At 41.8% G+C, this 24261-nt stretch overlaps 1 protein-coding gene across 5 annotated transcripts in view; it reads right to left on the bottom strand.

Moving 5' to 3' along the window:
* LOC110090494 (uncharacterized) overlaps nucleotides 1-24261 on the bottom strand; it is a 123045-nt gene that overhangs the window by 23071 nt on the left and 75713 nt on the right. For 3 of the 5 annotated variants that reach the window (XM_078381239.1, XM_078381241.1, XM_078381240.1), the window contains 15 exons: nucleotides 21264-21413; nucleotides 20826-20942; nucleotides 17490-17602; nucleotides 16334-16415; nucleotides 15489-15626; nucleotides 12229-12394; nucleotides 11461-11582; nucleotides 11089-11229; nucleotides 10495-10608; nucleotides 10118-10246; nucleotides 9745-9918; nucleotides 8732-8887; nucleotides 5838-6003; nucleotides 2494-2675; nucleotides 72-164 (listed from right to left, as the gene is read on the bottom strand). In XM_078381239.1, coding sequence (XP_078237365.1) covers nucleotides 72-164; nucleotides 2494-2675; nucleotides 5838-6003; nucleotides 8732-8887; nucleotides 9745-9918; nucleotides 10118-10246; nucleotides 10495-10608; nucleotides 11089-11229; nucleotides 11461-11582; nucleotides 12229-12394; nucleotides 15489-15626; nucleotides 16334-16415; nucleotides 17490-17602; nucleotides 20826-20942; nucleotides 21264-21413 — 2043 coding nt within the window. The remainder of the gene's footprint in view (nucleotides 1-71; nucleotides 165-2493; nucleotides 2676-5837; nucleotides 6004-8731; nucleotides 8888-9744; nucleotides 9919-10117; nucleotides 10247-10494; nucleotides 10609-11088; nucleotides 11230-11460; nucleotides 11583-12228; nucleotides 12395-15488; nucleotides 15627-16333; nucleotides 16416-17489; nucleotides 17603-20825; nucleotides 20943-21263; nucleotides 21414-24261) is intronic. The other 2 variants (XM_078381242.1, XM_072982743.2) reach the window with 2 other exon arrangements.

The following is a 24261-nucleotide window of genomic DNA, read 5'->3' as shown; positions in this document are numbered from 1 at the left end:
TATTAACATAATTCCACCTTCCATGAAATGTGATGCTGTGCAGTTTACAATTCAGAGTGTCCATTTCTTACCAGCTTTTGAAAATCCTGAAGGAGTCCCTCCAAATTTCTGATCTTTGCCACCAGTCTGTACTGTAGATCTGCCACAGTCTCACTCAGTTTTAACTGTAAGAATAAAAATATACTTCAATTACAGACTTCAGTAAACCACATTCATGTACTAAAGGTACAGGGTGAGTGACTAATGAGGGGCCACAACAGTCAAAATAAGAGAGCACCCACAATACCCTGATATAAAATAAGAAACTGTTAATGAGAAAAACCAAATGTAAACTTCAAGGAAGTATAAGTAAGAGATGTTCAACATATACACAAAGGAGTTCTGGACATAAGTTGTCTGTCTGTTTTGAGCTTCCCAAAACTTGCTGCTAGGTGAATCACATCTGCCCTCTGAAATTCACAGTTTTGAGCTTTGTTGTACACTTTGGAGAAACAAACAAACCATAGCATGTGTACATTTTAAAAATTAAACTAGCTGACACTGTGTACAGCTAGAAAAGATGTGAAAACATGTTTTACACAATGTTAAAAAATGGGTAGAAATATATAAAATTTCTGAAAACGCCTAAAGAAAATGCATACAAATATCCATGGGAGTTTGAGAAGGGAGAAGAATACCGCTCAGATTCAGAAGCATGTAATGAAATCAAGATTGAGAGTTTTTCACATCACTTATTAGTATTAAATATCTATTGTGGCCATTGACCAGTCAATGAAAATCATGCACAAAAAGAAAGTACACAAGTGTGTAAACAAAGGCAAATCCAGCCATTCTGAGCAAAAACAGTTTAAAACTAAAAAGTTTCTTGTGCTTGTGCCCTGATTGCAGCATAAAATAACTGTGCAAGCAACAGAGTAAAAGAGGGAAATGTGCCAGGGAAATGACAGCATACGCAATTGTGATAGGAATGCCAGTAAAGCAGGGCACTCTGATGACTGGCTTGAACTTTCTCACAAGGAGGTCAGAAAGCAGCATGTTCCAATGGGCAGGTAAAAATAAAGCCTTGCACTTGGAGAGTTTGAGGTTTCTGCAACAATTAGCCACCTTCAACCCAAATGGATAGAGATTGTTCAAACTCTCTTATTTTATAAAAGCCGTAAGGCACTGGTATGCTGTGTTGAGAAAGGATTTCACACTTAACCTTTAAAGCAGAATGGATAACTCTCAAGAGGCTGGGGACCGTATACACCCACCTCTAGATCTTGGTGGTGGTGGTGGGGGTAACACCTGCTCCTGGGTTCCCTAACACAGAGGTCCCCAACCTTTTTATCCCCGCGGACCAGCTGGGGAAGGCAAGGCCCCCCCTGTGCTCGTGCGCATACGCAAATGGTGGCACAGTGCTTGTGCAGGTGCGCGCGCTCTTGCGTGCAGGCGCAAATGGGCTATTCAGGGGGAGTGCATGCGGGGGTGAGGGGGGAGGTCTCTCTCCGCGGCCTGGTCTGGCTCAGGCCACGGAGCAGAACCGGGCTGCGGACCGGGGGTTGGGGACCTCTGCCCTAACATATCTTTTTTTCTGTAAATGAAAAAGTCTCCAGGTGTCCTCTAGTGGCTGGGAGTTATTTTTCTTTAAAAAATAAATATTGAGGTGGATGGGTGAGATGAGTGATTCTGGGAGGCCCCGGTCATTGCAAAGGCACGAGAGGACTTTTTGAGCAACTAAAATAAAAACATATGCATGCATGTGTCAAAGCAGGGATACCAGAAGCTGCATTTGCACCCCATAGGCCATAGTTTGCCCATCCCTGTTTCAAAGAGAACTCAGTAGCCACCATTTTTTGAGGACTATAGTATGTCTTCAAACATTTCAGCCAATATTTCAAAGAGACACAATAAAGTGGGAGGCAAATTCTGCCAAGTATGGCTCTCCCAAAAAATTCCTGGCTTGTGTGGCTGATAAATTTTTTTTAAAGCCAATTTTAATAATCTGAGAACAAGGATAAGTAAGGTGCCATGGCAGGACTGTTTGGCTACAAAAAAGGCAAATGCTATTTTAGGCTGCATTAATAGAAGTACTGTATAGTTTCCAAATCCTGCAAGGTGCTAGTCCCTCTCTATTCAGCACTGATTAGGCCCCACCTTGAGTAGGCCACCACACTTCAAGAAGGATGCTGACGAATTGGAACAAGTTCAGAGGAGGGCGACAAGGATGATCAGGGCTTGGAAACTAAGCCTTAGGAGGAAAGGCCGAAAGAATTGAGCATGTTAACCTTGAGAAAATAAGTCTGAGGGGTGATATGATAGCACTTTTCAAATTCTGTATTTTTATTGTATTTTAATTGTTTTATCTTTTTATTGTATTTAAATTGTTGCAAGCTGCCCAGAGACCTTTGGGTAGTGTGGGCAGCACATAAGTGAAACAAACAAACAAATAATTGAAAGGCTGTCATACAGAGGAGGGTGCCTGTCAAATGCCTGTTTTTGAAAATGGCACACCTCAGTTTTATCAACTGGATCTTGACAACTATGGGCTTTCAAACTCAAGGTGTAGTTGGAAGCTTCTAGAGCCAGGTATCCTAATTCTTCACGTCTTTGTCCATTCACAAGATGGGCACTGAGAGCAGCACGGTGCTGGCCATCAGCACAAGCGGCGAGCTCCAGCCTGTCTTCAGAATTCCCTGTGAGGAAAAAAGGAGGCGAAGCTGAAGCTTTTCATAGATTCCCTCTTTCAGGTTTTAAAATCAATCGAAGGAATAAAGTGGCATCCTCAAAAGAACAGAAATCAGCAGCAGAGAAACTTGAAAAATAGGAAATAATAATAGGCTACATCTGCATCGTTATTATTTTCATGGTGTATACTCAGTTAAAAATGAACTGCTTATACAATAGTACCTCGGTTTACGAATTTAATGCATTATCCAGAACATTACTGTAGCAGACATCCTGCCTTCCCAACAACCTGGGGGTACACAGGAAAGAGGGTGCATGTCACAGTTACATAATGCAAAAAAATTGTAAACCGAAACGCAGTTTGCCATAGTAACGGGGGTGGCACTATAAGCCTGCAGGCACAATTCATCCTTCGTATTGTGGGGAAAAAATAATAAACTGAGGCATTATTTTCAATGGATTTCCATTCGTAAACCGAAAATTATGTTAACCGAGGTGCTCATAAACCGAGGTACTACTGTATTCATTATATACATACTGTGGACATGGATTTAGCTAGCTTGTAAAGGGCTGATCAAGCAACTCACCAATTAGCTGAATCTACTTCCACAGCTGCTGTTGTGCATATAATAATTTGCAATAGGATTATGGCCATACTATCTACACAGATATACAGAGAGAATTTAATAAACTAAACATTTCTACATATAAATAGAAACAAAAATGAAACCCAGATATTATTTAATGTAAAAATGGGATGTTTCTCCAAATCAAAACTAAAGAAACCCACTATTATCAGCATGCTGATATCCACTTCTGATTTACTTGTTAAATTCTTATCCTATTATTCCTCCAAGGATTTTAGAAAGCTGAGTATGGATCTTTCCCTCTTCCTATATGCCCACGACAACCATAAATTAGTATGAGAAAGCTTCATGGTTGAATAGAGAGGTGAACTGTGGTTTCTGCCCTACTATTCTAACCGACTAACCCAGGCCTCATTGTCAGCTCCTTCCCAGATGGCTGGATTGTAATAACCATCATCTCCTGTTAGCATGGTTAAACTGCCCTGGTGACTACAGCACCCAACTTGCTTTTAGTCTGAGGGACATCCTATTAAGATCTTAGTCACCCCACAAGAAGAAGAAGAGTTGTGCTGTAATGGGACAACTTTATGCCAAAGCTTCTCTCGGAGGAATGAGAGAGGCAATAGTGTCCCTCCATTAGCGGTTTGGGTGACTCCCTCTCCTTTGGGGGGACGACCCTTATCGCAAACCCAGGTGGCGTCCATGGTCCATTCCGCCTACTTTCATCTATGGCGGATTGCCCAGCTGCAACCATATCTTGATGGGGAGGCCCTCACTACTCTAGTCCATGCGCTCGTAATCTCAAGATTAGACCATTGTAATGCACTCTACGTGGGGCTGCCTTTGAGGTTGTTGCAGAAACTTCAGGTGGTCCAGAATGCGGCAGCCAGGCTTCTTAGTGGGGTGAGAAAATATCAGCATATCTCCCCCACTCTGGCTGCTTTGCACTGGTTGCCCATCGGTTTCCGCATTGATTTCAAAGTGCTAACGATTACATACAAAGCCCTAAACGGTTTGGGACCTCGATATTTGGCAGATCATCTTCTTCCACCTAGATCTACCCGAATCACCTGACACAGCCAGCAGGGACGGCTGAGGGGCCTAAGGCCGAGAGAGGCCCGGAAGGAAAAAACAAGAAACCGAGCCTTCTCGGCTGTCGCCCCTCGGCTATGGAACACCCTCCCAACTGAAATTCGACTGGCACCCTTGCTGGGTGTTTTCAAAAGCTATTTAAAAACTTGGCTCTTCAGGCAGGCATTCCCTCCAGTCAATTAACTGATCCTTATTTTTCTTGCTTGAGTTATGCCAACTTGGTAATACAGTGGTGCCTCGCATAGCGATGATAATCGGTGCAGCAAAAATCGCTGCTAAGCGATTTCGTCACTATGCAATTTAAAAAAGCCCATAGAAACGCATTAAAACCTGTTTAATGCGTTCCTATGGGCTAAAAACTTGCCTTTAAGCAAAAATCCTCCATACGGCGGCCATTTTCGCTGCCCGGTAAGCGAGGAATCCGTCCCTAAACAGAGCAGGTGGCCATTTTTTTTACCCGGTGGCCATTTTGGAGCCGCCGATCAGGTGTTAAAAAATCATCGCTTTGTGATGATCAGTAAGCGAAACAGGGAACCGATCATTGCAAAGTGAAAAAACCCCATTCAGACCATTGCAAAGCGATCGCAAAAGCGATTGCAAAAAGTTAATCGCTATGTGATTTCGTTGTTAAACGGGGTGCCTGTTAAGCAAGGCACCACTGTATGCTGTTTAGAAATAAGTGTTAAATATGTGTTTTAGATGATTTTTATATTGTTCATATTGTTGTGTTTTTATTTATGTAAGCTGCCCCGAGTAGACGTTGTCTAGAGGGGCGGGGTAAAAGCCTAATAATAAATAAATAAATAATAAATAAATGTAGCAAAGCTGGGCTACTGCAGTTTTTAGAAAATGCAATAACCCACACAGGTGGCCATTTATACATCACCACAAAGGAGAGTATCCACTGCCGAAAAGGAAGACAAAAAACAAAAAGAAAGCTAATGCACATAAAATTGCATATGCTAAGTTATAAATACAGATGCAAAATTAGAAATGTTTTAATAATTTAATTAAAATTACAGTGCATCCTACCCAAGGGGGGCAGAGAGCAACCACGTGACGTGTGCGCGCATGTGTGCGCGTGTATGTGTGCATGCCTGCTGGTTCTGCTGGCCACGTGCTGCTCACTATGTATGGGGAGCCTGAGGGTCTGTGTATTCCATCAGGGTCAGAGTGGCCAGCACTTTGATAGGAGGGAGGCTTTAAAAGGAGAGCTTTAAGACCTCCCTAAAAGAGGTTCCTTCCCAGATGGGCTGGGTTATAATTAACCCTTCATTAAACCCCCAAAGTTTAGAATTACCTCACTAAAGAAATGTACCAGGATGTACTGAGGCCTTTTATCCCTTCTAAATTTTCCCTGTCAAGAATTTTACTTTTACTTTTCAAATTACCATTCACTGGTAATTCTGCCTCTCAACTCTAATTCTGACTCTAACCTTAGCCCTAAAATTACCACAGACTTTAAATGTACCAAGTAATACTGAATTTTACCTTTCAGGTACCCCATGTTACACTGAACACATCTTTTTCCTTTGGAAGCAATTATTTTTATTTTCTCTTTGGGGTCAAGATTTCCCTCGACCAGGATTTGGCTTTGATCCTCTGAGGAAGTCACATTTCCCATTACACCCAGCCAAACAGTTCCAGATGCTTTTAACTGTGAAGACAGAAAAGGTCAGAAAAAGAATTCATGACATACTTTAAAAACTCAGCAAAAATCAGAAAAGGACCATGTGGTCTCCAAAACAATACAAATGCAGGAGCAAGTGTAAAGATGACATAGAATGGCTGGTCAGGGCCCCAACTGAAGAAGAACATGGATTCTTGAATGTCTTTGACTCTTGACACCTGCCAAGCAGTACTGCATGCTGAAGAAAGCATCCACCAAGTGAAACTATTGATTTGGCTTCAATTTGGCAAAACCTGGCTATTCCTGATGAATGAATTATATTTTAATCCCAACTCTGGTGGAGGCTTGCCATGCCTCTGTGTTAACTTGTTTTCTCTAGTCAAACAAGAACTTTTTTGAGTTTCAAAAACAAGGTGAAGGGGGAGACAAGAATGCTTGGTGGCCTCTTCTTTAACAAGTTGGGTGATAAATTCCATGCTGCTGATGGTGGAGGAATTTGAAATCACACCCTTTCCCTTCAAGCCTTTTGCAGACTACATCTGTATCCATCTCAAGAAGCCAACCAACAAAGACCAGGAAACGTAGAGACTGGGGATGGATACAGATGTAGTCTGCAGTATATAAAATTATATACTGAATTATATAGTTCAGTACATGATTTTCTGAACCATCCACAAGAACTTAGTGCACAGTCAGAAGAAGAAGAATTGTCATTGAAAACTAGCTATCTGCTGTTAGATTTTTTTTTGTGGTCTAATAAAGGTATCACTTGCTCCTGTATTTGTACTTTCAAAACTGGCAATTTTTTAACCTTCAGAATATCCTATGAAAACCACGATGGCCTAGTTTTTCACTGGAAAACCCTGGTGCATCTGCACTACACATTTCTCTCACGCTTGTGATACCATTTAAATTGTCATGGTTCCATCCTAAGGAACTTTGGAATTTGTGGTTTGATGACGTACTTAGAATTTGCTAATAGAGAGCTTCCTTGAAACACAACAACAGCAACAACAAAAATCTTGGCATCACATCCAACTAAATTTATGTCACTGAAAATTAATTTTAAAATATTTTTTGAAATAGCTTGCTGCACCAGTTCCTCACTTCAAGTGCTTCATTTCAAGATGTCTTAGCGCGGATATGTGTTTGTGAGAGTAAAAGGTTATAATATTATACATGGTTTGGAAGAAGTAAACTGGGAGAATGTTTCCTCTTGCTCATAATACGGCAACCTGAGGCTGTCCAATGAAAACTGAATAGTAGAAGATTCAGGACAGTAGAGAATTTTTTTAAAAAAAATCAATAGTAAAGAATCAAAGACCCAAGTGAAAAATGCCCATCCAAATAAAAGTTTGTTGTGGCAAGACGAAATAAAAAGACAGTTATAGATGTTTTTCCCCTATAGGGCACAGAGTTCCTTCAGAGAAGAATTGAGAAAATGGTCTCAGGAGAAAATATAGGCTTCAACCATTCCCTTTCTAGTCACTTTTAATTTTAAGAAGCAAAAAGGGAAACCTGATTACAATTTTTTTCAGGGATAATTTGGGGTTGGGGGACAAACTACAGTCAAGATTCTATTGTTTCTGAGACAAACAGCATAATATATATTAGCTTCAGGCTGGCAATCAACAAGTCCTTGCATGAATTTTCAGGTGGGGCATGCCAAAAAATCCATGTGACTCATTAATTAGCAGTAAGAAGCTGCTGCTTGTTATGCCATTTGCCTTACACAGGTGTAACTATCCAACAGGATTTTGACCTATACGTTGTACAGATATCCAACCATTTGAACTGAAGCCATGTTAGTCCTCCAGAGATGAAACTCTGTAAGAAGTTCATATCTGAGACTTGCATGAACACTCTATATTGCCTCCCTTCATTAAAAATAAAACACAGACACAATCCTCATTTCCTCGAAGCTGTGTACCCACAGCCAGTGTTGCCAGTACAGCCATTTGGTTCTGACTGAGGCTGGAACTCAGCACTGGTGGAAAATTAGATGGAATGTTGGATGCAATCTAATTTTAAAACCACAGGAGGTATGAATAGTTCCTGCTCTGATCATCAGGTGCTCTTAGCGTTTAATTCTAATGACTGTACACAATAATACTGTATTTTTTGGTCCTCCACCACAGTGTGATTTTGACCACTTGGTAGCAATGCACTCTTATTGACAATAAAGAAGTGCAAGGTGTGATCAGGATAGTAAATGCAGTTTGGACCGTGCCGCCCCCCCCCCCCCCTTTTTAAGATGATAACATTTCCCCACCACTGCCGTCTCCAAAATCTCCACCCTCTGTTTACAAATGCCAACAAATTGGCCATAAATCTGCTTCCCAACCCACCTATGTTGAGTTCTAGGCCTCTGGAACCACAAAGGGAGAGGGGGAAAGTAAAAAATAAAGTTGTATTTATGTCCAACTTTTACTCTGAAGCTCATGGTGGTACGCAGTCCTTGTCTCCTCACCACAAGCCTATGAGGGAGGTCAGACTGAGAGTGAGCTTTCTGGCGAAGTGGTGCTTTCAACCCGGGTCTCCCGTCTCTCCTCCTGGTCCGACACAATAAGGTATCCAATCTGCTCTTTACCCACTTGGATGCAAAGTGCCCACTCCCTAAAAATACCTTATTTATTTGTCCTTTCATTTCAAACAGAGGTAAAATGTTAATGATTATGACTTCCAAAAAAGTGTGTTTTATTTTCCCCTCGCAAATATTTGGCACACACATGCATAATCTGTGGTCCAAACTCACAGAAATTTCTGTTGAATAGCTCTCCCCTTCCTCTTGGCTCTGATTCCTTATAGCCACCATCACCGACCCCTCATTGCCAGCGAGGCCGACTTTGCCTTCTGACTGCAAGAGCATTTTTCCTTTGTTGAGCTGATGCGTCCCAGAGAGGGTAACTATCTAGAAAAGGGAATGAAAATGGCAAGATACCAGCATGATATCTTAAGAGCCCTGTTGGAACAGACTGAAGCCCTACATCAGGGGTGAGCAATGTGTGACCTTCCGAATGTAATGGGATTGCAGTTCCCACCAGCCCCTTCCCCAGAGTATCTAACGGTATGGGACTGTGAGAACTGCATATGTTCCTCTGCCATTTCCTGTATAATCCAGACATCTATTCCCACTATAGCTGCTTGGATAGCTCAGTAGGTTGGAAACCTGCTTGCAGAGCCAGCAGCTGGGCGTTCAATTGCCTACTGTGCCTTGCTTGTACAAGAGCCGGCCTATGCAGTCCTGAGCAAGCTGCACGGTGCCAGAGCACCACTTTTCTACCTAGAAAATCCTAGCAAGGATCAGCATAAATCAGAATAGATTTGATACCATATTATTGTTCTTATTATTCCCCCAGTGGCCAACCTGCCTATGGGAAGGTCAGTTTGCCAGCAGGACTTCAACTGCCCCGCAATCTGTAATCAGTGCTGTCTACCCACAGAATTTGTCTACCCACTGAGTTCAATGGTACTTATTCCAAAATAAATATGCCTTGGAGTCACATGGGACTTAATAACATAAGGAAGGCCCTCCTGGGTCAGGCCAAAGGCCTTTCTATTGAGTCCAATCTTCTCCGGAGGGAATTGGCCAACCAATTCCCTGTGGGAAACCTGCCTGCCAGATATAGGTGTGTCTGCACTCTTTGCTTCACGTTCCCCAGGGACTGGTCTACAGATATGCTTGTCCCCTGTTCTTTTACTTCTCACTCAGCATGGATAAGGCCAAGCTGTCAGCCATTCAATCTGCATGCACGAGAGCAGCAATACCATGTCGCTTGCGTTTTGAAAGGTGCAGGTGCTGAGGCTCATGTCATGATTAAGCCAAGATGAGTAGTCTGTTTCAACTTTTCCCAGAAGATACTGACTGGAACATGACGTCAAAAAGACATTTTCCAAAATAGCTTCTACTTGCATTTTATCCTGATGCAACAGCTTGTTTTTCTGCATTAAAACCAAACAGCCAAATAAAATTCTACAGTATTTGTTTATGGAGAAGATGGAATAGAAAGATAAAACGACTTCTAAAAGTACATTTATGCTATTTAAACCCTGGAGCATCCATAACCGTTTAAATATGTAAATGCTGTTTAAACTTTGTTCTACAGAGGAAGGATGCATAAACAGACCTGCTTTTCTTTACCTCATACGTCAGATTTTGTGTGAATTTTTTGCTGTCCCACTGCAGATCTATGTGCTGATTAAACAAGGAGGCTGTCTGCTCAAGTGACCCACAGGCTTCAAACCTTGCAATGGCCAGGATGTTTTGGAGCTGTCAAAATGAAGAAAATGAAGCAGTGGTTACTTCGAGTGATGTTGATCAAAGAATACAAGGCAACTTCCAGGAGTGCTAAGGGTAAAATACTGCAGGACCTGCAGTCTAAAACCTCTGGATGGCCAAATGCCTCCCATTGGCTTAGATAGTATTGCTGGCCTCTGAACATCTGGATCAGACTCCCAGCCATTGCCTGCTTTAGAGGATCCCTCAAAGAAAGTATGCCCCCTCTTCTACGATTGTACCTGTTGAGAACAAACTATCATACAGGCATCCCAAAGCGCGACACTGGCCTTAGACTTGTCTCCAAAGGTGAATTTCAAATGGGATGGCTGTCCATCATTCCAATCAAACTGCATCTTGGGAAGGGGGAAGGGGAAAAAAAAGAAGGGTCAGAAAACTGCATAGCACCCCAACATGCACAGAAGACACCAATGTCTTGCTCCCTCACGCATGTTGACCCAGCATAGGTCAGATTAAGCTTTATGTGTCTAGTGCACAATTGTTAAAGAGAAAAAACATTTTGGGCGAGAGGTTAAAAAAAGACTTGGTAAATGTAATGCATCACCACAAACAGGGCTCAACACACATGGATTTAAATCCCAAACTGAAAGAAATAAGGACTCAAAACCCTATCCTTCCTGGATAGATGAAACCGTTAATCTTAATTTCTCCCACATTATTTCATGAAATGGCATTTCTTTAAATGGCACCCAGAATAGGAAAAAAAGAGAGAATTTTGTATATTTTGGTTAATTCTTATTTAAAGAGCACAATGAAATGAAATCCTCACCTGTCCTTAGCTGTTAATCTTTTCTTAGCCTGTTCTGTCAGCTTACCTGCTGATTGTAGGAGCCTCTTTGGCTCTCGGTAAGGGAATGGACCTCAATACGGTTCACAGTGAAGTTAAAAGGGTGTGCAAGGACAGCGTAGAAATGGGTGTGTTCCTTCCCACGCTTGAGAGAAGAAGAGATTAATACCTGTTGTTATCATCAGAAACAAGAGATTATCAATGGAACTGCTAAGGCTACCTTTTTACAAATAACATTTACAGCAAGCCCGAAGCTGAGGAAACTTAGCTCATTTTGGATTAAATTTACAGACTCCCTAGCCAGCATTGCCACAGGCTGAGGAATTCTAGGAGTTGTCCAAGGACCGGTGGCATGAGTTGTAACTTTAGTTTCCCCTTTCAGCCTGGCCTCTTCTGTTACCTGCTCCTTGGTATCCCAGCCAATGAGAACAGCATCCCTGTGACTATGTGCTGAATGCTCCATGGACAGGCGGAGGGTGGAACGCTGAGGAAAAGGGACTGAGAAAGGATGGCAGATCTCCACTGCAAAAGGCAAAAGAAAACCACATTTCCTGTTAAAAATATTTCTCTTCAGCTATCTGCCCCACATGTGCTGTATGGAAAAGCCAATTGTGCATCCTTACAGTCTTCTGCTCTGAGGCTTGGCCTGGCTTCCCCTACCTCACAAGGTACCAGCTGGGGTCATAAGCATCCATCTTTAATTTCCAGGATGCCTTGGAATGATACTACCTCAGGTGCATTAGGGGAATATGACAACACAGCTGCTTGGCTGCCCTTTGGCATGTGTGGTTTGCCTGCGGAGCTGGATCGATAAATGAGAGCATCTACTACAAGGCATTCTCAGGGGGCTTCAGCCCACCTTATTACCTGAGTTGTCCGCATGAAAGTGGCTGCCCTACAGGGCTCTCTGTCTGCACAGATGGGTTGGAATCGCCCACTTCTCTCTTGCTAAGGTCCCTATGCAATCCCAAAGGGGTGGGCAGTTGGTTTCTTGCTTTTTTTGTCTGTCTTCCTGTTTCAGACTGCAGATTTGCTCCCCCCACTTAGAAAACCCGTTTGTCTTGTACAGAATAGATGGCTGAGACGGATAAAGTCCAGCAACATACCGAAAGCTATCACTGCTCCACTTGCTTCTCTCTCCACATTCATGAGAGTTTTTGAAACCTACCTTTCAAGTCATGACCTCCTCCGGACAGCTTGGGCAAGAGGCCAGTGTAGCTGCCTGTCACGTTCACCTCTTGGCCGTCCCATAAGGCCACGCAACTCAACATTTGGCTCCGCTTGCTTTTTTGATAAGCTGTTGTGAGAACCATTTCTCTTGGAAGGGCTGTGAACTAAATCCAGAGAGGGGAATATTAACCGGCACCTCACTGGGTCTTCCAGGTCTATGCATATCTCAGTTCAGAAATAACATGTGGCTTTGTTACATGGTGCAGATTCAAATCCTGCTTTGTGCTGCATTCTGCTGTGGATCTTGCTGTGACTAGAAAAATGGGTCCTTGGAGACTCCATTTTGTACCACAAGACAGTGGTTTGTAATATTCAGATTTTTTTTAAAAGTAACTAAAAAACCTGTTGCACTTGCCTTTGATAAGCAGGAAGGGTCAGTTACTTTTTATAAAGCAAAACTATAATTATGCCTTTTTTGCAATCTAGAAATAATAACTATAACTAATTCAAAGCTTGGAAAGGCTAGCTTCTGGACTATATCTCTCAAAATCCTGCAATTACAGTAACACCAATAATTCCAAATGGCAAATTACTTTTAATTCCAAGCTTTGCCTTCTTCCCTCTCCTCCAATAGGGCTGGGCAGAAAAATAAATTAGAATTCTTTCCCATTTGCCTTGATTGCCTTAGAGTTGTGGTTGAAAATGTTACCAACTGATCTGCATGTTTTGGAAAGTTCCTTTAATAAAAAGGTGCACAATTGAATAATTTAAAAATATTCTCAGATTTAAGAGATGGATTAGACACATTCTGGGGACTGAGGGCTTCACTAACTCACCAAGGACTGCAGCGCTGCCCAAAAAACAGTGGCTATGTCTATCACTAAATTAACTGCTGCCTAAAGGTAAAGGGTAAAGGTTCCCCTTGACATTTTCAGTCCAGTTGTGTTCGACTCTAGGGGGCAGTGCTCATCCCCGTTTCCAAGCCATAGAGCCAGCGTTTGTCCGAAGACAATCTTCCGTGGTCACACGGCCAGTGCGAGTTAGACACAGAACGCTGTTAACTTCCCACCAAAGTGGTCCCTATTTATCTTCTTGCATTTGCATGCTTTCGAACCACTAGGTTGGCAGGAGCTGGGACAAGCGATGGGCGCTCACTCTGTCGCGTGGATTCGATCTTGCAACTGCTTGGTCTTCTGACTCTGCAGCACAGGCTTCTGCGGTTTAGCCCACAGCGCCACCACGTCCCCAACTGCTGCCTAGGTTTTGTCATATATTTGTCTTTATATATTGCTGGAAGGAGGAAACCCACTGACTATGTCGTTCAGAATAATTTCTAGGGTACATTGGCAGTTAAGACAAAAGTATAGTAGGATGCCTTAGCTGTGGGATCAGTATCTATTGATTCACTTATCCATGCTCTGAAAAATTTACAAAATATTAAAAGAAAAATCCTAGAAATATATAAGATGAAGTTACCAGAATTGGCCACTAGGCAGAGCCAGAGACCGTGCGTGTGCTTTAAAATAGTGTTTGCTATAGTCTGCCTTTTTCAGCATCCAATGGTGGGCTTCAAACCAATCCCCTGTGGATATGGGGCTCCTACTGTACTTGTTGTCGTTTAGTTGTTAAGTCATGTCCGACTCTTCGTGACCCCACGGACCAGAGCATGACAGACCCTCCTGTCTTTCACTGCCTCCCGGAGTTTGGTTAAATTCATGATGGTAGCTTCGATGACCCTGTCCAACCATATTGTCCTCTGTCATCCCCTTCTCCTCTTGCCTTCACACTTTCCCAACATCAGGGTCTTTTCCAGGGAGATTTCTCATGAGATGGCCCAAGTACTGAAGCCTCAGCTTCAGGATCTGTTCTTCCAGTGAGCACTCAGGGTTGATTTCCTTCAGAATGGATAGGTTTGATCTCCTTGCAGTCTAGGGGACTCTCAAGAGCCTCCTCCAGCACCACAATTCAAAAGCATTAATTCTTTGGTTGTCAGCCGTCTTTATGGTCCAGCTCTCACTTCCATACATCGCTACTGGAAAAACCATAGCTTTGACTATGCAGACCTTTGTCAGCAAGGTGATGTCTTTGCCTTTAAAGATGCTGTCTAGATTTGTCATCGCTTTCCTCCCAAGAAGCAGGCTTCTTTTAATTTCATGGATGCTGTCACCATCTGCAGTGATCATGGAGCCCAAGAAAGTTTCTTTGGGATGGTCTTTGTTGCTGCCTCCTGTACAATGTTACGAGCCTCCATCCACAGTTCTTCAGGCACTCTGTCGACCAAATCGAGTTCCTTAAATCTGTTCTTCACTTCCACTGTGTATTCATAAGGGATTTGGTTTAGATTATACCTGACTAGCCCAGTGGTGTTTCCTACTTTCTTCAGATTAAGTTTGAGTTTTGCTATAAGAAGCTGACAATCAGAGCCAACAATCAGCTCCAGGTCTTGTTTTTGCTGACTGTATAGAGCTTCTCCATCTTTGGCTGCAGAGAACATAATCAATCTGATTTCGGTATTGCCCATCTGGTGATGTCCATGTGTAGAGTCACCTCTTGTGTTGTTGGAAAAGAGTGTTTATGATGACCAGCTTGTTCTCTTGGCAAAACTCTATTAGCCTTTCCCCAGCTTCATTTTGAACTCCAAGGCCAAATTTGACTGTTGTTCCTTTTATCTCTTGACTCCCTACTTTGCATTCTAGTCCCCTATAATGACAAAAACATTAGTTTTTAGTGTCAGTTCTGGAAGGTGTTGTAAGTCTTCACAGAACTGGTCAATTTCAGCTTCTTCAGCATGGGTGGTTGGTGCCTAAACTTGGATTACTGTGATGTTGAAAGGTCTGCCTTGGATTCGTATTGAAATCATTCTATCATTTTTGAGATTGTATCCCAGTACAGCTTTTCCCACTCTATTGTTGACTATGAGGTCTACTCCATTTCTTCTGTGGGATTCTTGCCCACAATAGTAGTCATGATAATCATCTGAATTGAATTTGCCCATTCCCGTCCCGTTCACGGATGCCCAGGATGTCAATGTTTATTCTTGCCATCTCCTGTTTGACCACATCCAGTTTCCCAAGGTTCATAGATCTTACATTCCAGGTTCCTATGCAGTATTTTTCCTTTCCAGCATCGGACTTCCCTTTCACTTCCTATTGTACTACTGACCTCTAATTGAATAGATTTCGGGGCACTCATTTCTATGCATAAGTTAAAACAATAACAAAAGTATTCCAAAGCAAATGGCACACATATTGTACCTACCTGAGGAATGGTGTGCACTAGTTGAATAAATAGTGTGTGGTTGATTCTAGTGGATGCTAATTTTGTCACAACAAAGAAACCCTTATCCTCCATTTGAATGGAAAGTTTTCCTTCTGCTTCTTTTGTAGCATAATTTATCTTAGGGGGAAAAAGGAATAAATAAAAGGAAGATCTTTTTTTTAAAAAATGTGGTGGCCTTCAGAATTTTTCTGTCGTATCATAATTATATCAGCATCAGTAAGACAGCACCTGCAGTGCTGTGTCTCCTTCTGATGCTAAAAGAGAGATGTCCCACCAGCAAACAGGAGAAAAGACAGACATTTCCATAATACTTGTATATATTGATCAAAACATTTATAAGAGAGCAGCTGTTGATATTAAATGTAAATTATTTGCCCTTCATAAATTAAAAAGTTGGACACTATTCTGAAAGGCATTTTATCCTTCCTCCAAATACACACATACGTGTGTGTGTGTGTGTATTTGTGGTGGGTTTTTTATTTTTTGATGCTATGATTGATAGCTTCCCAGAAGACTCCTGTCATCTTTCACGTGGATGGCATAATCTTTCAGTTAGAATTTTAGAGACACCATTCTGGGAGACTAGACCAGTCAGAGTTTCAAACCAAACCGGTGCTTCTATTTTGATGATCAATCAACTTAACTTGCAAACCACAGGAGGTGAAAAAACTCATCCTGTGACAATCAGATGTTTTCCCACGGAAGCAATTCCCTCTGCAAACGTGCTCTTTGTAATGTATATTACACACTCTTAGACTGGTCACCATCCTGATCATTTAGCAGATGTTGTGAGGCTAAATGTGATTCTTATTAGGAACAATTACCTTTGAGAAAACTTCAGCCATGTTTGGAAAATACTGAAGGAGAAAAGGCAGATTCTGAAGAGATTTCACATGCAGTTCAGCACTGGGGGGAAAAGTGAAAAATTTTTTGATTTGCATCCTACCTGCTTTGCATTATGTCAACTTTGGTGAGCCAGAAGAATGTTTCTCTGCCTTACTATCTTTATGAGTCTCCTTTTGAGTCCCCTCTGCACTTGGGAGATTAGACATTTGAATCGAATGTTTAGGATCTCTCATTTATTTTCAGAATGAACAGCCTTCCATTCACCTTATTCTGAACTTTACATAAATATTAGCACCAACAACAGTCTTCCTGTTCTCTCGGATGGGCAGAGACACAGAGAGAGATAAATACTTTGGCAACAGGTGGGAATTTTTACTGGAACTGTGTTTTGTGGGGAAAGAGTAAAAGAATCAGCTTCCTTAAGCCTGCACAATACATATCCATTTGTTATTGGACCTCCCTACCCCCAATATGGCTTCTATTTTTGAGATAAAAAATGTTGGAGAAAATGACAATTGCATATGCAACCTAACATAGGATTTCAGTGCAATGGGACTTCACAGCCCAACATGATTTTGTCTTGCCATTAACCTATTAGCAAAGTCTTCTTTCCTAGGTTTGAAGCAAGCCCGTGCCCCTTTTCCTGTTTGTTTGCTTCTGTTGTTTTGTTTGCTCTCTTTCCTATTGGCTTTTGACCTAAGCGGACATGCAAACTCTGCTCCAGACCTCTGACCATGCAGACAGCATGGTGGATTTCAGTTTCCCAGCATGTTTGAGACTGCAATTTCTTGCATTATCCTTTTAATTCTTCTGATCATAACCTTAGTTTCACAACTGTAGTTTTTTTTCTACTTATGCTACTTGTAGAGTGATTTTGATATACAAAGGGTTAATCACTGTCAGAACAAAAAGGCCTGTGTAGAAGCCGGAACTCTTAGCTATTCTCCTTCAAATTTCCCCTGTGCTGCAGTTGGCTTTTATACTTTATGCTCTGTTAACTAAAAGAAATAAGCAAAAAAATTCTCTAATAAAAATAAGTTTCTAATGATGTGCTAACTGTATCATGCCATTTGCCTCAAGGTAAACGTCTCTAATATTCCTCCACAAAGTCTTGGCTAATGGCCATGCTCTTACCCTTGCCATTTGTTTTTGGCAATGAAAGTGAGCCAGAGGCTTAAGTTTGGGTCACCAGTCAGTCTCAGGGATGCTTCTGTTTCGTTTTCAGAGAGACTCTCCAGGAGTGTCAGCTGAAGGAATAATCAAAAAGAAAGAGAAACAATGCTTTGAACATGTTTGGATGGACAACTGTTTGGTGCCAATAGGGGAGAAACAGCAGGAGAAAGCTTTCCAGAGGTACATGTTTGGCTATAGAGGAAAGTAGGATGCTGAAACAGGTGGACTTTTGCTCTGATCCAGCAGTTCTGCTTCTGAAGCCACAATAACTTAAAAGAACCTCCATATTTACACAAAATATACCATGGAGTATTGCTTTCAAGACACTGAAATAGATGATCCTTTCAAGGTCCTTCTGGTAAAGCTTTTCTCGTCTTACAAATGTACATTTTGTTTTAAATTTCATGTATTCTGCACTTAATCTTGCCTTAACAGCATTTACACCTATGTCCCGTTCACTTCCCATGAAGCTCCATAGTAGTTTTAAGAGTCACACTTCTTCCTCTCTTCTTTTTAAAAAACTGTGTTACATGGTTATACAGATGATGACAATGATGATTATTAATTAACCATAATAACAGAAATAATAACCAAAGACAAAATAAAAGAAACAATAACCACAGGAATACCTCTTCTGGATGGCCTCTCACCTCCCAACGTAACCTGTCACTACCTTCCTAACAACATTTTTTTAAAAAGATTGAAATGGCTAATGAAAGTGGGAAATTGATACATATACTGTACAGGGAAACCAAATTTCAACAGAATTACAACTTGGATGGGCTAAATTCACTATTCATCCCAGCTAGAGCAGACCCACAGAAAGGTATAGGGCTTCTTCATCACAACAGATGCAAGTTCCAATGAAGTCTATTCTGATCAGATTACCCTAATATAGCTATCATGTATTTGTCAACCAGTCTTAGATTAAAACCACAGCGATCACAGGCAAAGACCACACATACCTGGATGGCTTCTGGGATATATGATTGTATCAGCCAGGACCAATTGTGATGCAAAATCCCATTAAAATCAGTCGTCCCTGCAGTGTTTTGCATTTGTCCTTCCACAGTTGTCCAGTACGAACCATACAGAAGTTTCATGGTTAGATTCTGGACATCCAGTAGCATCACAGCAACCTGTGTGTGGTTATATTCATGGCTAGAGATGGGGATCATCAAGGCTGAGGAACTATGGACTATGAATTAACTAATGTTTTACTGACAAACCATGAATCGGTTTGCTGGTGCATGTTTCATTTTTTTTAGACAGCCCATAGCTATCTGAAAAAAAAGCGGAGTCCCCCACCCCCACAGCCTGCCCCCACCCCCTTCCCGCCTCCCTAGCTTGTCCTGCTGCCATTGCCACCACCTCCACCTCTGTGCTGCCACTTCCGTCACAGCTGCCATCGTTGCAGACAGTAGCGGTGGCTTCTGTCCTGGCAACCTAGCCTTTCCTCTCTGCCCATGGACCCACCAATCAGCTGTTTGGCGGGTGCATCAGCAGAGAGGGAAGGCTAGGCTGCCGGAATGGAAGCTACCATTCTAGCAGCCTAGCCTTGGGATAAATTAGAAACTGCTAAATATTTATCCATTCATATTTGTCGGGGTCTCCAGAACTGATCAATACAAAGTGACAAATATGTGATGAATAAGCAATTTTCTACAAATCTTGCAATTCGATGATTTGGAAGTGTCCAAGATGGACAGCAGAGGAACAGGGTGGGCTGAGCAACCTATAAATAGTTCCAAAAGTTCTGAGGTTCCTTGGGGGAATTATGTGGGACTCTATCTCTAAAAAAGGAGGAATTCTGCTTAGGAGTCAGAAGAGGAGGGTGAGCTAAAAACATTTGCGTAATTTACTTTTTTCGACCACAGTTCCCAGAATCCCCTGCCAGCATGACCATAGCTATGACTGGCACCGTAGGCCAAAAAGCAACTTTTCTGAGCTTTGAATATATGTGCATTATACTTACTTACAGCATACAAAGAAGTGTTTCTATTGGAACCCATTACCTTGGGAGGTGGGGAGCGCTCCAATGCTGGAGGCATTCAGGAGATAATTGGAACACCACCTGTTAGATCTGCTTTGATTTAGATTCCTGCATCAAGCAGGGGGTTGGATTTGATGGCCTCATAGACTCCTTCGAACTCCGTGATTCTATGACTCTATTAAACAAAACTCTATACAAAAACTCCTATCTTAGACCATCAGGCAAAAAAAAAAAACACCAAACAAAAACAAAACAAAGACAAAATGATTGTGGCATCTTAAATACTAACTGAAATATATATTTTATAGCAGTTTTATTTTCCTCAGTCTGAGGAAGTAGATGTGTCCACTTCTACTTGTCTTAAATATATAGCAGCTAGTCTTTAATGTGCCACAATGTTTTTGTCTTCTTTATACTGTTATTTTTCTTTTGCTTTTGCTGGATATGTTAGCACAGATTAACACAGCTACCTCTTTTGTCTCAGGCTGCAGTCACACCAGATAAATGTTCCCCTGTTTTAACAATACTTTCCATACCTTTGTTGTACTGAACTGCAACCTTTTACTTGATTTATTTATTTATTTTTAATAACAAGATGTCAGTATGTTGAGTATGGGTTCTTGTTCGGTAAAATCTCCTCTCTTTTGTCAGTGCCTCTGGAAGGATGGCATTGCACTCAGCAGACCCAGGACCCCAATCCAGGGCTCTGTTGCTTGCCAGATAGCAACACCTACCAATGCCCTGGCATACCTGGCCATTGAGATACGCTTACCTACACATCGACATACCAGTCATGAAAAAAAATTAAAAATGTTACAGCATAGCAGCCGCATGGCAGTAATTATGGCACCCTTCCCCAATGACTTGGCTTTGGAAAAGAATCAATAGGGTTGTGCACACAAAGGAATACATCAAAACACCATTGGAGCAAAATAACTGAAGCCTCCCAGTGAGGGGGAAATAAATCGCAGTTACACCACTGGCCAGGTAAATGGTTTGATAATGGCCATGTGTCATGTGACCAGAAAATTCCACAGTGATCTAACAGGGGTATAACTAGGGAACATTTGCCTCATGATTTTGTACCCTGAGGGGGGGCTTATGAATTTTCACATTGATTTTTTTTAATTCTTAAAGGATGACCTAAATAAATAAATAAATAACAATAACAACAACAACAACGATGATGATGATGATGATGATGATGATGAATTGGAGAGAAACTGAAATTGATATATTTGCGCATCTCCTGAGAGCCCTGTATCTTCTGAACAAGCATGTCTAGAAATAACACACATGCCTACCTGCAGCTCTATTGTGTCCTGTATCCACAGTGCCTGCAAGGCCTCCAAATTGTGTGTGAGCTTATAGTCAAGAGAGACCTGGTTGGCCTTCGCTGTGAAGCTGAGTTCTTCTTTGACCTGTTTGTTTGTTGGCAGAGTGGAAGAGAAGAAGTGTATTCATACGGATTGTGTGGCTTTTACTGAAATAAGAAGTCAGCTAGAATAGAAAAGTGTTCACAGTTAATGCAAGGAGCTTTGATGCAATCATTCCCTGGCATCCCCAGGGAGAAATGCTGGACAGTTTCGAGCAGCCAGAGTTTATAAGCCCTGGAGCAGACCATCTAAGGCTGCATCCTAGTTTCCACAAACTTGGGACAGAAAATCTCCTTCAATGAAAAAGAGAAAAAGAATTCTTCCCCAAAAGTGAACACCAGCCAGAATAAAGGGAGAGGTGATTACCTGCTTTCCATCCATAGTGAACTGAAGCAGCCTTTTCTGAATGGGACCTCTCTTTTCTGAAACTATATCTACCTCTGTCCTTTCAGGGATGCCAAGGCGGATGCTTCCTTTCACATTCTGGGTCAACAAAGCATGCAACTCTTCTCTGTTCTGCCCAAAATGAGATTGAAGGAGAGGCCAATCAGGTGGACATTAGAAGAAAATCCAAAAGAAATGAAACAAAAACAAAAGAGAGAGAGAGAGAAATGAAGCACCTTAATCTCAAGATTAGACCACTGTAATGCGCTCTGCGTGGGGCTTCGCACCGCCTTTTTTCACCTCAGGCGGATAGCCCAGCTGCGGCCCTACCTGGATGTGGGGGCGCTCACCATCTTAGTACATGCGCTCGTAATCTCAAGATTAGACCACTGTAATGCGCTCTACATGGGGCTTCCTTTGAGGTTGCTGCGGAAATTACAGGTGGTGCAGAATGCGGCGGCCAGATTACTCAGTGGAGTGAAAAAATTCCAACATATTTCGCCCACTCTGGCCGCATTGCATTGGCTGCCCATCAGGTTCCGCATCGACTTCAAAGTGTTAACGCTTACGTATAAAGCCCTAAACGGTTTAGGGCCTCGATACCTGGCGGAACGCCTACTCCCACCAAGTTCTACCCGGGTCACACGGGCGAGCCAGGAGGTGAGGCTGAGGAGCTTAACGCCGAGGGAGGCCCGAAAAGAGAAAACAAGAAATAGGGCCTTCTCGGCGGTGGCTCCTCGCCTTTGGAATAACTTACCTCCTGGCATTCGCGGAGCTCCCTCGCTGGGCACCTTTAAGAACCTATTAAAGACTTGGATGTTTCGGCAGGCCTTCTCTCCAGATTACTTTTGATTTTCTTCTCTCCTTTATTGTTTCCCTATTTTTAATTGTTGTTGTAATTATGCTGTTTTATGTTATTGTATTTTATCTCTGTTGTTGGCCGCCTAGAGTAGTCCACCACGACTAGATAGGCGGGATATAAATTAAATAAATAAATAAATAAATAAATCTATTATATTTTAATGTGAGCTTTCACAAACAAGTCTACTTCATCAGTGGTTTTATTTTGTTTCTTTGGATTTTGCCTGATATGCTTGCACAGACTAACACGGCTACCTCTTCTAAAACTTTTTGCTTACAACAGGAATTAGACAGCATCTCCAGATGTTGCCCGCATCAGCCAGCATGAAATGCTTCTGTTCAAAAATCCAGTTAGCCAGCCATCCCCTAACCCCACACAGTCTATCCTCTCCTTCCTGCTTCCCCCTTTTCAGCCAGTTAGTCACAGCTGTGTGGTTTTTCTGCAATTCTCAGTCTTCACAGGGCTGCATTTTGGTAAAGGTCTCATCTTAATTTTTTTTGAAGTTTTCTTGTACTCCTGCAGTCTCTAGGGTTGTCTTAAGGAACCTGATGACTCCCTCTGTTGTGTGGATGATTTCTTTTTGATGCATAAGGATTCATACTTGGAGCAAGACAGCACCACTCTCAGTATGCACACACTGTGTAAGTTATGTAGCCTGATATTTAATATATTCCTATAGCAAAGAATGGAATGGTAAGCTAACAATGCAGGGTGGGAGGAATAATTAGAACAATACATACTAAATGCAAACCAGACAAACCACAACACGGTAAAATTACTTATTAAGCAAAAACTACTAGCTAAAATATTTCTTAAAAGAAGAAGTTAATTAGCATGCTAGAATGAAACCTTTCCCATGATGTCTACTAATGCAGTGGTCCCCAACTCCATTTTAAAGCCTGCCTGCCTGCATCAACAACCAGCAACCACAAACAGACCCCAAAGAAAGAAAAGACTTTGAAGTCACGTTTTAAACCCACACAAATTTTAAACAACACAGAGGTCACAGTACACAAACCCTAGAAGCCACAGAATGCAAAAATAAATAAATACATTTTACATTTTAAAATTACAGTCTAATTTTCATATTTAATTTTAATTTAATATTAGAGTCTACTTTTTACATTTTAAATCCATACTGCAATACCCATCAGAGCACAGAAACATAACCACCCACCTAGCCCTGTCCTCCAACAAAGCAGCAAAAAACCCTATACAGTACAGTGAATACCGTACAGTGCATGTACTCACCCAGAACAGGCAGTCTCTCTGTTTTAAAAAAAAGTCAAAAATCCAAAAATTAAAAATTAAAAAAGCCAAAAAAAAAAAAAAAACCAGTCTGTAAAGTACCGTACCAGGCAGTACCAGGCAGTCTGAAGACTCTCTCCCTATCTACTCTCTAACCACTGGGGCGAGCGAGCTAGCAGACAAGCAGCCTCTTTGCTGGCCAACGGTCAACTAAAAGTTCAAATATTGTGCTTTCCCCACCTCCCCCGCATTTTTTTTGTAACTCGAAGCTCCGGCCGCAAGTCGAAGCAATATTTTGCGGCCGGACCTTTTCGTATCTCGAAATTTTCGCAACTAGGGACATTTGTAAGTCGCGGCACCACTGTACTGTGCTTGCTTATATGTCAAAGTATAACTAAGGGCTGTTCCAAACATGAGAAAAACTCCACCCCATTTTCTCCCACCTTGTCCCAGTTCAACAGGAAAGACCGAAGGGCTTGCTGAGATACACTCCAAGCCACACTTTAAAAATCCAACTCTTATACAACCACTTGTGCTTGAGAAATCTTTTCAATTCTTCTAAAGAAAAAAGAAAAAAGAAGAAAGAAATTCAGTTCTCTGGAGAACCTTCTCTTCTGGAGCTTTTCAAAAAGGTTAATTGAGTTAATAGAACTGAAAACCTCCGAATTGGAGGCTGTAATTCTACTGAAAATTTCCACTGAGAAGTGCCATAGCACTAAACTCTGCCTGGCAGAACAAACCAAGAACTTTAAAAAGTAAACAAACTCATGCAACAGAAGGGGAAAAAGCACAAAAATTTATGAATCTGATCACTGCTGGAACTGAGACAAGCCTTACGACGTATGGATGGTGGGAAAAACACTGATAAGA

The sequence above is a fragment of the Pogona vitticeps genome, chromosome 13 (assembly GCF_051106095.1).
Source record: "Pogona vitticeps strain Pit_001003342236 chromosome 13, PviZW2.1, whole genome shotgun sequence".
In the NCBI taxonomy this organism is placed as follows: domain Eukaryota; kingdom Metazoa; phylum Chordata; class Lepidosauria; order Squamata; family Agamidae; genus Pogona; species Pogona vitticeps.
The sequence above is the reverse complement of the archived record's forward strand: the minus strand, read 5'-3'. Positions and strand labels throughout refer to the sequence as shown.